This window comes from Pelecanus crispus, chromosome 14 (assembly GCF_030463565.1).
Source record: "Pelecanus crispus isolate bPelCri1 chromosome 14, bPelCri1.pri, whole genome shotgun sequence".
Lineage (NCBI taxonomy): Eukaryota > Metazoa > Chordata > Aves > Pelecaniformes > Pelecanidae > Pelecanus > Pelecanus crispus.
The window spans coordinates 7139864-7153556 of NC_134656.1; the positions used below are offsets into that span (position 1 = coordinate 7139864).

The 13693-nt window shown below is 37.0% G+C and overlaps 1 protein-coding gene across 2 annotated transcripts in view; it reads right to left on the reverse strand.

The window, feature by feature from the left end:
* RTF2 (replication termination factor 2) overlaps positions 1–13693 on the reverse strand; it is a 32706-nt gene that overhangs the window by 3109 nt on the left and 15904 nt on the right. For both annotated transcript variants that reach the window (XM_075721054.1, XM_075721055.1), the window contains exons 6-8: positions 4840–4953; positions 1653–1707; positions 1479–1571 (exon numbers count right to left, since the gene is read on the reverse strand). In XM_075721054.1, coding sequence (XP_075577169.1) covers positions 1479–1571; positions 1653–1707; positions 4840–4953 — 262 coding nt within the window. The remainder of the gene's footprint in view (positions 1–1478; positions 1572–1652; positions 1708–4839; positions 4954–13693) is intronic.

A 13693-nucleotide genomic window follows, 5' to 3' on the forward strand; every position in this document is an offset into this window, starting at 1 on the left:
AGCAGCTAAAATGGAGGACTAAAAGTCAAGTTGTCAGCTTGGGACATTTTAATACACTTCATTGAAATAAACTGCCATAACAGATTTTTTTGACCACTTGTACTTCAGGAAAACAACTAATTCTCCTCACACTACCTCCTAGCCAATAAAACAGATAGACCAAACCCTCGACTATATCACTGTGTGAATAAGAATCTCTAATCTCATTCATTCAAGTTAGTTCCCACCAACTTAAAGCACAGCAATATTGGAATGCCATAAACAAGCAAATCTGGCTTGCTTCTCAGTGAAAAAAAAAATGCAATATGGTGAAAAGTGTTTATTATTTTTATTAGTTACCTGCATCACTACAGCACTTGCCAGTCACAAGCGTGAGCAGTGGCCCTGCTGTTTTAGGTATTTTGTGAAAGTATAACAAGAAGTCAGTGCCTACTCTATGGACTATTTACTCAAATTATAGGATGATGGACAGCACATGGGACAAAGGCAAACTGGGCAGAATAAGGAAAAATGGATAAACAGAAGCCCTTGCACACTTTCTGCAGAGTCAGTTTTGTAGATTTTTGCAGATCTTAAAACAGAGCTGTTTTAAGAAAAAGTTAAATTGACTACAATTTCTATTGAACAAGGAGCTTTGTGCGTGTTCATACGGCAGCCTCCTATTCCAGCTTGGAAAGGCAGCCTTCTAGGACAGACTTTTGAAAGAGGGGGTTCTTTGAGAAAATGAGCCACGACATTATGGCTCCCTTTGTCCTGGTTTCAGCTGGGATAGAGTTAATTTTCTTCCCAGTAGCTGGTATAGTGCTGTGTTTTGGATTTAGTATGAGAATAATGTTGATAGCAACAACTAAAACATCGGTGTGTTAAATAGTGTTTATACTAGTCAAGAACTTTCCAGCTTCCCATGCTCTGCCAGGTGCACAAGAAGCTAGGAGGGAGCACAGCCAGGACAGGTGACCCAACCTGGCCAAAGGGCCATTCCATACCATATGGCGTCATGCTCAGTACATAAAGTGGGGGGAGTTGGCCGGGGGGGCAGCAATCGCTGCTGGGGACTGGCTTGGCGTCGGTCAGCGGGTGGTGAGCAATTGCACTGTGCATCACTTGTTTTGTATATTCTTTTATCATTATTATTTTCTCTTCCTCTACTGTCCTATTAAACTGCCTTTATCTCAACCCACAGGTTTTACTTTTTTTTTTCTGATTCTCTCCCCCATCCCACCGGGGGTGGGAAGGGTGAGTCAGCGGCTGTGTGGTGCTTAGTTGCCGACTGGGGTTGAACCATGACACCCCTGAAGACAGGATTTTTATTACTGAGAATTTTATTACTGAGAAAGATAAAAAAAAAAGGAAGTGAGAGAGTAGCTTCTGAAAGCTATGGTACAAAATAGCCAGAGAAGGATCCCCCCTACAATATTTTTTAAAGCAGAACTATTTGTTGATATTTTTCACATTTAGGTTAAAGAATAAACACCAACCTGAACTTTTGGTGAAGATAATCTGCCTCTTTTCCCCAGAACTGGAATTGATACAAGCCTTTCCATTCTTAGTCTTTGACGGACCTGGAGAATCTATGAAAGAAAAAAAAAAAGAAATAATGAATCTGCTTCATGACTCAGAAGGCTATACATAATTTGAGGCTGTGACATTACCTTCAGCGGTATCTTGCTGAGAAGCTGATTCTGCTGACTTACATTTCTTTGATTTCTGAAACAACACAAGCAGAAATCTGGTAACGTACTGAAAGGATATACAATTCCTAACTTGTATTTGATAGACACACAATTCCATTTAGTAGGTTTTTATGTCTTACACAATGGAACTCTTTCTTTCACAATACCGCTCCGTACTTTTGCTATTATTTCTATATGGAAAAATAATAACCTTGACAACCTTGAAGGCACCTTAAAGAAGACCGCGCAGGCCAAAACTAAACTGTCTGGATATGGTATTTTGGTTTGTGTACTTTGCAGGCGGTGTGTGTGTGTTACCATCATTAAGGTAATCTGATACTCTGAACCTACATGGCAGGACAGTAAATTGCACAACATTAAACAGGACACAGTTAACTGTAATTGATAAAGACGTTTTTCAATAAAAAATTCAGAATAATCCTGCATCTCATATCCACTTAATTTTATTTAGTTAATAAAAAATCCCTCCTGGGTAACTTTCAATAACTGGGCCCTTTATTGCAGGATTGTTTTGGAAGAAAAGATGCAAATAGTTAATCTAAATTTTTTAAAAGCATCTGTGGACCAGATTTTCCAAGTTAATTTATGTTTGTCCAGATTAAAAACCACAAAAAACCAAACAACTGCAGCAAGAATCCCATTACTGGCTATGATTATATAAATGCCAAGCTGAAAAAGGAAGATGTATTAGAAGACTCATTGGTGTTATTATCACAAAAGGTGATTCTGTATACATTCAGAATGGTGTATGCATTTCAAGCAAGCTACACAAACTCAAAGAAAATAAATATACTTAAATGTGTCATAAAAATTAGGAGAACCCATGCTGTCAAGCATATGATTAACACTTGAGGAAAAAAATGCCATAGCACGTGTTGCTGCAAAGCTTAGCCAGAAGGTGGTGGCAGAGGGTTACTAGTCTAAAACTCGGCTCTCCTGGTGTCCTTCAGTGTACAGGAAAAACCTCTTTCCAAGGTGCTTCCACCTTTGTTGTTACGGGTGGATTTACAAAGAAAAGTTACCTCCCAGCATCTGGCCTCTGAATTATGAGATGTTTGTAAATATACGTATGCATATATATTATACATAAGGAATACATATTATACATATTTCATCATGGGCACATATGACGTAGTTGAGCTTGAATTTTTTTTTATACTAGTGCTAGCTGCATCTTCCTTATGTTTTGTCTCATGGGTATAAAGAAAAGGAGTTTGTGCTTCCTGCTCCAAATACAGTAGGTCCACTTAGACTGCTTCCCTAGCTGAAAGAAGGAACTGAAGAAGAGGTTTGAACAGCAGTGCCAACAAACCCCAAACTAGAAACTGTTTTCTGACACTGGGACTGGAGCTCACAGATCTCAGATTAGAGCGAATGGTGCCAGTGACAGCAGAGAAGGCTGGCTCTAGCTGCAAAAAGATCAGCTGGTGCAGCAAAGCAAGGTTGTATTGCAAAAAAACCATCAGAACTTGAGGATGAAATGCAAGAGGCCTGCTGAGAGATTTGCGAGTACTGTACCTGCCTGTAACATCACTCTCCACTAAACAAACAAAAAATATTTGCATATTCATCTAAGGCATACAAAGCCCAAAGACCAAAGCATGACTTCACTTCCTTTCATCTGCCACCACAAGTGACTGTGCTGACACCAAAAGAGACAGAAGTCCTCAGCACACTTACGTACTTCTTCATTGTGGAGAAACTGGGGACAGCACCAGCTTTCAGACTATTCCAAATTATTTGAACAAAAGCTATAGGTGCTTTGTTAGGGACACCTTCCTAATGAAAACTGAGTGCAAACGACCACTATTTTTGGGGTTGTTTACTCATCTACTGAGATCCGCAATGTTCTATCATCAAATTATCTTTAAAATTCTTTCAAACATTTAATTACAAAGTAATTACAAAGTAATTACAAAGTATCGGAAGAGACAGCATAAGATTTACAGTATTGCTCTTATGCCAGAAGCTACAGGACACTAAGTGCAGAGGCTACGAACAGAAAGGAAACAGAACAGTAGGATTTCTATGGGTAACCATCCTTTTCTTTTATTGCCCAGACCCAGTGATGCTGTATTGGTGCAGATGAATAAAGACCCTACAATGAGGAGGAATCACATGCTCGCTGGTAAGTTAACTAGTATTTGTTTCAAAGCAATCTACGAAAACATTTGTGCGCCATCTAATCCTACAGGCAGACAAAATCAGGTGCAGTAATGGGGATGAGATGGTCGACCTCCATCTAAAGTCTCAGTTGCCGAAAATGTCAATGATGATTCACACCCTCGAGATTTCAACTAAATTTAACTGCACTCTGGACTGAGTCAACACGAAAGTTTTTGCTTGCTTTGTCATCCTCCAGAGCAGCAATGCCAGTTCAGAGAAAAATAGCAATGCTGAAAAAAGTCCCATGTGCAGAACTGTCACTTGACAGTACAGCACCACAGAACAACTACTACTTCATAGAGTAGTAGTATACAGTAGAATACACAGTAGAGCTGCAACGACTTTATTTTCATGGCATTTTGCCTGGTCAGATTAAAAAAAAAAAAAAAAAAAAAAAGAAATGCAAAAGACCTCCAACAGTATTGTGGGAATTAGCATCGCCAGTAATCACTCAGGACTGTAAGAACTGCAGAACATGACAATTTCCAAACAACAGTCTTGCAGAATCAGACCAGGAATCTACATATTCCAGTATTGTGTTTCTGACTGTGGCCAGTAGAGGATGCTTGGAGATCAAAAGAACTAATAACCTACCATCACAATAAAGCAGGAACTACCATATGAAATACAGAGAAGATTTTGCTCATTACTAGAATTACCTAATACAAGGTGTTTGTTTCAAGAAAAACCTAAAGTATAGCTGGCACACTGTCCATTTTACCTATAGCATTAAATTCTGTGATTTTCAGAGTACTATGCACTGCCTGTTAGTCAAGACAGTTTCAGTACATACAACTTCAATATGCTATTAGCAAAATACACGTGCAGTCTCATTACTTTTAAAAGTAGCACTGAAGTACAACACAGTTTACCAAGTAAATCCTCCAGTCTGCAGAAAAAGCTATGCGATCTAAGAACAGATTGCATTACAGACAAGAACTCTTTCAGTTTTGTTTTAAACAAGGTATAAAAAGATTACCTTTTCTAATTTACTTTTAAGTCTTCTATCCTCCATTCTTTTCTTCAATACTTCCACATCTTCTTTATTACCATTAAGGATAATCACATCTTCCTCTTGAAAGGGAACACCACACTTCAAGGAAAAAAAAAACAAGAAAAAGGACAAAACTAGTATTTTTTTCAAGACCTTTATGCTGTTGAACCCTTGTTAGAATTAACACTGTGTTTAAGCTGTCCAAGGAGCTCTCCAATCCTTCCCCTGGCCGCTGTGTCTTTCCCAATAGTTATTCCTCTTTCAATAGTCTGATACGTCTTCTCACCTTAAATGTCAAAGGGAGAATCTCAGTTGTTTTTACCACTGAGCAAAATAATACTGATTGACAGCATCCCTCTTCACAAAAAGGAGAATAAATACTCATCTTACTAGTGAACTGTGAACTTTTGATAACCACACTTAAAAGCAGCTCGCATGTCAATCTGCACAGCAAATTATAAAAGAATTTCAGAAATATGAAAACATTTTATTCTTCTTCAAAGCCCTATTCCATGTAATATGGCTATGGAAATTGTGTATTTATTTCACTACCAGTCCCTTATAAACACTCTTAATGAATTCTGGTTTTTCTTTAAAGAAAAGGTCTCGTGTATTTTCTGTTCATGGGTTCCTTGTTCTACTAGCATAAAATGTACAGTGACTATATTAAACAAAGTAGTCCTAACTAGAATCTACTCAATTTTCTGAACCCCATAGCTAAAAAAACAAACCACTAAGGTACTTTCTGATTTTTTTTAGTTATAAATGCATTTGATTAAGATCTAAGCATTATGCAACTCTGCTCTAGAATTTGTCGTTCAACTCAGTAATACAAGAAGCAACAACTGATAGGAGCAGTTCCTTTACACTGACTAGGAACAACACCAAAGATGTTATTACTCTACATGTAGAACAGACAGCACCAGGGAATTTTTCTCCCCAACAGCTAGACAGGAAAACCTGCTCTGTTTGGGTTTTTTTGTGTTGGTTTTTTTTTTTAATTATTATTATTTTTATTTTTTTTAATTATTATTATTTTTATTTTTTAAATGACTATGGGGATAAAAAGGGGTCATAAAAGCAGCATTATTCATTAACCCAGCCTTGCCTTCTCATTGTCCTTCTTCTGATTTATTAAACACTACCAAGTTTCAAAGTACATTTATAAATCAATCTGGATAATGCATGTAATGTGCTTCATGTAATTCCACATTTGTTTTCTGGTTGAAGACACAGATGTTTCACTGTGCACATCAATCATCTGGTGAAGCCAGCACATTAACTACAATGTTTTCTTTTCTAAGATCTCAATTTCCGTTTGGGTTTTTTTTTTTTGTTGTTGTTGTTATTTTGTTAAATCCAGAAGCTTTCTGTTAATCTGCAAGATTAGTTTATAATCCTGCTTTTGTCATTACTATTCTGTTTTCTAAACAAAGGTTTAGAAAGGTTAGTCACATATTTGGAGTAGGAATTAAATAAAGAAAGGACATATGGACAGTACTTTGACTACAGTCTGTGCAAGTGATGAACACAGTTTAAAAATGAATCTGAACACAAGTGATCACAGAGATTATGAAGGAGAAGCAAGGGTTATAGAGATGCATATTAAATAAATCAGAATTAAATAAGGCAGAATAGTAAGTCACACACAAGAAATGGGTGAGTAGTCCAAATTTTTCCATTGCTACTCAATGAGCTAGTGTTAGAAATACCAGCTTGGTATGATCTCAGACACTTGCGAGTGAGAAGTCTAGAAAATCAAGACAGACAGTCAGTCTTCATACTGAGGCAGGAGCAACTGGCAGCTGTCTTGATTCTAAAGAAGTCCTACACGTTTGTTTCTAGTGGGGTCTTTTCCAAATACAGCATGAAAGTCGGGCACCCTCCTACAGGCTAGCGATTTAAAAAGTAATTTCTACAATAATGTAAAAAAAAATATTCTATTAAGCATACAAAGATAAGTGGAAATTTCCTCCAAGTAGAAGTTTATGCCAAAGGACTCCAATTTCAGTAAATGTTGCATTTTGAAAAAGCAAGCAAATCCAGGTTCCCATCTGGAAAACACAGGTGGAACTGTTCTAAAATGAAAAGTATTTAGAAGAATCAGGGAAATAAAGACGGTGTCCTCTTTCCATTCACTGAAACAGATGATTTTTTGCCATGACAACAGCCAGATTATATTACAGAGACCAAACCTTTCTAAAGGTTGACAGAACAAGGAATAACGGATTTAAACTAAAGAAGAATAGATTTAGAATAGACATTAGAAAGAAATTTTTTACAATGAGGGTGGTGAAGCACTGGCGCAGGTTGCCCAGAGAGGTGGTGGATGCCCCATCCCTGGAAACATCCCAGGTCAGGTTGGACGGGGCTCTGAGCACCCTGATCTGGTTAAAGCTGTCCCTGCTCCCTGCAGGGGGTTGGGCTGGATGACCTCTGAAGGTCCCTTCCAACCCAAAGCATTCTATGATTCTATTCTATACAGCAAGTTACAGGCATAGAACCAACTCCACCTTCCCAGGTTTCACTAACTCCAGTAGGCACCATTTGTTGCATCATACACGTGCAAACATTTTTTAATTGTTGGTACTGCTGGATGCAAAGCTTTAATTCTGATTTTTTAAAAAGCTCACTATCCCTTCATGCAAAAAAGGAAAGATTTTTATCTCAACATTTTGAAATGCTGAGATAAAAAAGCAGAAAGAAATTTCAGTTTTGCAAATTCAGAAAGATCGTTCCTTCAGATTAAGGTCTTCTGGGGCAGATTTTTGTTTTATGATTATCGCAAGGTGTCCCTTGCTGTACCTTGTTTATATTGGGCCTTTAAATACATATGAAGGTAATTCATAGTAGTAGTGCTGTAGTTCCTTGATGTTTTTGCAGCACCTTGAATAGAAGACATTCCTAAATGAGACTGAACTTGAAAACTCTTCTGAAACAGACAAAAGCATTAGAACAGCAGCTTGCAGATCTAAATGCAAGTTCAATCTGTAATTGAAGAAGAGTGGGACGTTAACTGAAGGGGATGCTGGACAAGCAGCTTGATTTTCATCTAAAAGCCCTTTCAGGGTCCAATTATAAAAGCGTGTTCAAAGCTGTTTATATCTAAATGGCTTAGCATTCTTGCATGAAGGAATTATTTAAAGGGTGTGCAGATATGATCAAAAAGTCTTCAGAGTCTGATACTCATAAATTTATGTACCCTACAGATCTGACGTGCACATACACACACACAAAAACCGCCCAACTTTACAAAAAACCAAAACCAACTGGAAGATTTAAAACCATTAGAACAATAAAGGTATTATGAGCTGTAAAAGACATATTACCTTAGGCATAAATAGAATCTTTTAAACTTAAACTAGTAAAATAAATAGTGAAACTACCTTTTCAAATAATGAAGACCTTTTAAATTTCAAGTAATTTTAATACAGGATAGCTTCTTAACTTTCTTAGAGAATAAAATACATGAGGTTTTTTTAGTAATAATGAAATCTTAGGTTAAGATGATTTCCTGAATTCCGCAGGTTGCAGTGTCTTCCTGTAAGACAATGGTTGTACCATATTTCTTGCCATAAACTACTTCTGACTTTTTTTTTGTTTTGTACAGCATCGAAGATGTAGTTCCTTCCATGACTACATCCAGTCTTAATATAATACAAATAAACAGGTAACTGTTTTCATATCTAAATGTTTACATCAGTGTTAGCAGTTTAATGTCTTATGAGAAACCTGAAACCTCCTTCCCAAATTATAAACAGGAACTCCTGCAGTCCTCCTAAATATGACCATTACTAGGAAATGCATAAAGACATGAATACTTTTCCAAAACAATTCCCACCAGATTACGGAACATGCATGACCACAACCTGACTGTCCCTCTTAAAGCAGGGTAGTGTTTAGAAAGAGGATTTAGCAGACATCCTATTCAACCAAGGACTGTAACACCCCGTTCGTTTACCAGCCACACAAGCTCATGAATTAAAGATTATTGTCTCTTGTAACCGTTACCTAAAAACATATTTTGAGAGATACTCTTCCAGAGGTTTATTCATTAGAAGTTCAGTAGTGCAAGATTTCATGAACACAGTTTTTGACATTGCGACCCTACTCAGATATACAATGGGGCAGAGAATATATGATAACCTAGCAAGAGCAGAAAGTCTCCTACCTACTAATTCACAGAATGTGAACTTTCACTCAGAAGTTGTAACACCTACTAAAAAAATACTGTCCAAGCAGAAGCCTCTACTTACAGAGCTTCCCTTAAAGTCAATCATAATTTTGTATCTGCCATACCTGCAGCGGTGCCTTAATGGACTTTGAGGTTTTTTCTCTGTTTCTTTCTGAACAACATGCTATTTTTATTGGAATGTGTCCAAAATACACCAGCCTCCTTACTCTTTTCTAGAACCCCAAAGCTTCCTAATTCCAGTAAATTTAAGCTGTTAACTTCACTTATTAAAAATCCCAAGAACCTTTATAAAATAGTAACACAGTAAACACTGAGTTTCAGAAGGAGATACTTCATTTATTCTCTTTTAAGCTTCCAGTTACTAGAAACGAGCAGAGGCAATTCTTTGCTATAATTATTTGCTGCAAATTGGAAAGTTTCAGCAGGCAAACAGTTAAAAACAGAAGGAGGAGGAGGAAGAGGAGAGGGCTCATTTCCTTTCCAGTTCTCATCACCCAGCATGAAGTTAAAGCCTCTGAGGTAAACCAATACTATTTTTAATCATTAGCGATGTACTCTACATATTTGAAAGTCTCATTTCAGTCCTTTAAGGGCTATCTCAGAGAGAGCGGCAACAGAAATTTGGAGGAGCTCAAGTTTTCTCTCATTATTGTGAAGCAGAGGACATTTCTGAAGCTAAACAGCATTAATGCAGAATAAATATGCTAAGCATTGCGGGAAACCTGACAAGGTCTTAAATGAAAACATCCACGTTAATGTTTAACCCCTTTCACTTACACGAGATCTCTACACAAGCGACAGAATGAAGAATGCTGTCTGAATTCTGCTGAAGGACAATGGGATTCTCTTCTTTTTCTATTATGCTGCCGTCTCCCGGCTAATTTTGTACAAGGTAAGACTGAATTAGATTGTAGGACTTCAGGTTTTTGCTTTTCCTTTATTAAAACACAACATGCTTTAATTTTTGTAAAGTGACAAGTATTTTCACTTCAGAAAGACCATTTGACTTTAAAAAAATACTCAGATCTGCAATAAGGGTAATTTTTTTTTTTACTTTGTCACAGATGTACAGTAGGGTGGAGGTCACTACTACTAGTGTTTGTATCATAAAAATCTCAATACTGAGGAATACTTGTTATGCTCTGTTGCAAGCAACTTGATTTTTTTACGGCCCTATAACTTAATGGTTTAAATAGCTTTCATAGTATTTGTTTTAAATTGTTATGAGGTCAAATACACTATGCAAGAAAAAAACCATAAAACAGGAAAACAGAAAAAAATAGCAAAGATGAACAGGTAAACCTCCATATATCTGTTTAATATTTATCAGCAAATACTGATGCAATATTTTAAAGTAAGAATGATTTAAAATTTCTAAGGCAGTATCAATTGGGTTTGATGAACAGATTTTTTCTTTTACTTGATGCATGTCACAACACAGAATCAGACTCCACATACTTACACAGGCTTAAGGAAAAAGCAAAGCAAAGTAAAAAGCAGTTAAAAGTGTTGGTTTTAACGTTAAGTTTTTAGAGGACTGAGGATTCACTTGCTTATAAAATGTCCGCAGTAATGCCTGCATAAACACCTTTCGGACAAAAAACAACATAAAAACATTTGGAAATAAGGAGTTAATACCTTTTAACCATTTTATTAGAAGATGAAGTATTCCTAAGTAATTTGCTTCACTGAATTATGAAGTCATATAAACTAAAGTTTATCTAAACATTAATATTAAGCAAATACAAAGGGTACAGACAAAGTAAAATATTTAGCGGTGCAGTGATACAGTCCAAAATCCTCTTGTAGGAAGAAACAGTGAACTGTACAATGATTTGTTAGTATGAAATGCACAACAAAGTATATAGCTAATGGGGTCTTGATGAACTGAGATGGTATTTCACAGGCTTATTTTCAGGCATGAACATAATTCCACTTTTCTCTAGAGTACCCATTTTTAATTGAGATGGAGCTTAGGCTTACAACAACAATTTTCTGTTAAGTAATATCCGTAAAAGCAGCCACAAAACCTACAAACAGGTTGAAGAACATCAAACACTACTCTCAGCACTGTTAAAAATTAAGACAAATTTATCCTCCAGATTCAGAAAACCTATCCATAACATAGAAAAGGTTGAGTTTCAGAGAGACATTCTGATAACAATAAATACCTATAATGGCACTCTTGCATAAAAACATTAAAAGGCAAGATAGGCATATAGTAGGTTATGCCTGAACCGTGGGTCTTCTCAACAGTACGGTACCTTGCTCTTCAGGGGCGGGAAGAAATATGATAGCGTAGTCCTTGACAGCAGAAAATAGCATAGGGGCTAGAGGATTCTTCTATGTGGCAAATTTCATATGTGATGGGACTAACAGCTGCAATTCTAGCTCTAAATCTAGCAAAATACTAGCAGAAAGCCAATGCTTTCATTCTATAACATACCCTGAAGCTGGAAGTTGTCAAATTCTGTTCTTGTAGGCAAGGCTTCATCATTTAGTCATTCCCCAGAAACATGTTAACACTGGGGAAGGAATTGTTTCTTCTTACCTGATAATGGGGTGTTTGTGTACTTTCATGCTGCCATATAAAATATAGCTTCTAGATACCATGCAGTTCAATAGGAAAAATCCATAGTAAACACTTAACAATGTGAAACATCCCTGGAAGCTATTATTTGAAGGATAATAAAAACTTAAGTGTATGAAACGAACAGATTATAGCTTGGTTCCCTAGGGAACTATCCTTTGCAACCTGTCCACAAATATGTATTTAATGGGAAAAAAAACCCAAACAAAACAAAACTGATGAGTGCGCTCATTCTGTACAGATGTTCATACTGTACGCAGATATAAAGTCCCAAATATTTCTGTAACTGCCCAGTGTCTTCAGTGTGATTCTTATAGCCAGAATGAACCTTCCCTGGAACGTACCATAGAGACCACATCACATTCACTAATTCAGAGCAACCTCAATGCTCCTCCTGTAATTATTCACTCAGAACAAAACACTTTTTCTGACTCCAGGTCCACAAAAACCAGTGCTTCCCTACCAGACACTCCCTAACTTCTGCTACTGGGCACATAACGGCCCTTAGGCAAATCTATTCTCTGCTCTGGTAGTCAGCTGGTAGCAGGCTACAGCACCGATGTATTTAATTTTTTACTGTGAAAATCCTGGCTTTCCCCTTTCAGCAGCATTCCTTTTCACCTCCTCTCTGCACCATATTGAAAGGTTGATGTGGATTTGATTTGCTGAAGTCTTTCGTTCCAATGGATGAAAGACTCGCATCATGCTTGTTTACCCAGTAAACGTTATCCCTTAGGAGCCGTGAAGAAAAAAAATATTCTTCTGGGACCTGATTTCCTAATGTTTTTCTTTGGCCTATGCATTCAATGCAGACTGAAGAGCACTGCTGACATAGAAGCAAAACGGATGAACTCTCCACCTAACACAGAACTCCACTTTCTGGAATGCTAAGTGGAAAAGAGGCATTCTTCCAGCTTGAAATCCAGTGCATACCAGTAAGGACAGTAAGACAAATACATTCTTTCCCAACAGCCTAATAAGACTTTAAAGTTGTGGTATTATAGACTATCCATTCTCTTGGTGGAAATTCTGTATTTTTAATGCTTTTTAAATTCCACACACCATTTCTACTTTAACTACAATGCCCTCTATTTTCAAGCTTCTAAGACAGATGTGTACTGAGTTTTCATTAGAAGAATATTTTCCACTACTTTTTAATGAAAATGTAGAGCCTTCTAACCACAGTAGCATTCCTATAAAGAAACTACCTTTAGACAAATATGCTTGCTCTCTGTTCCTGTGTAATCCCAAATACATTGTGATGTTGACCACTGCAAAGCATGAAATATTTACAGGCAAAATACAAATTTTGTTAAAACCAGATTAAATGAATACAATAAGAGAAAATTAGTTCTCTTTAACTTCTTCATTAATCTTTCTTAATTTAACTGTTAAGCTTAATGACAGTAGACGGACCCTTCCCCCAAACCTGGAATTTTCTCTAGGAAGTTCTATACCAAATGCTTCAAGGATAAAGACTTTGTGTAATTACTGTGGGATTCAGGACTGCTACAATCTCATTCTTCTGACTTTTCAACAAGGTATACATAAGAAAAAAAAAAAATCACAAAGGAAAAACTCGTCTACCAATACTGATGTAAATTACAGTTATCTCTGAATGCTAATACTGGCAGTAGCGTGCTTATCTCAGGGTATGCACATATGCTAAAAATAAGAAGTGAGTGCTGTCTGCATGCTCTGTTTTCCCAAGCAGTAATACAAAGATGTCAGAGAGAAAAAAAAAAAAAGCCTCTTGGAGTTAGAAACATTTGCTGACTTTATAAGGATAAAAACCAGCGTATTTTCTGGATTATGTTTTTGTCTCTTTGTTTGTTTAATAATTTTTCTGCTGATTTAATTTACTAAATTCTGGTCCTCTGGCAGAACTTAAGGTTTCCCAGGCCTTAAGGAAATCTCAGCAGCAGCTCTCCCTTAGCACACAGTGCTCATACATCTTCCCTATTCCAGAGCTAGACTTTCACCAACCTATGGCACTGGACTTGCCTACTGGCACACACGTTGCCTCGAAGTAGAAGAAACTTCTATCCGATGGG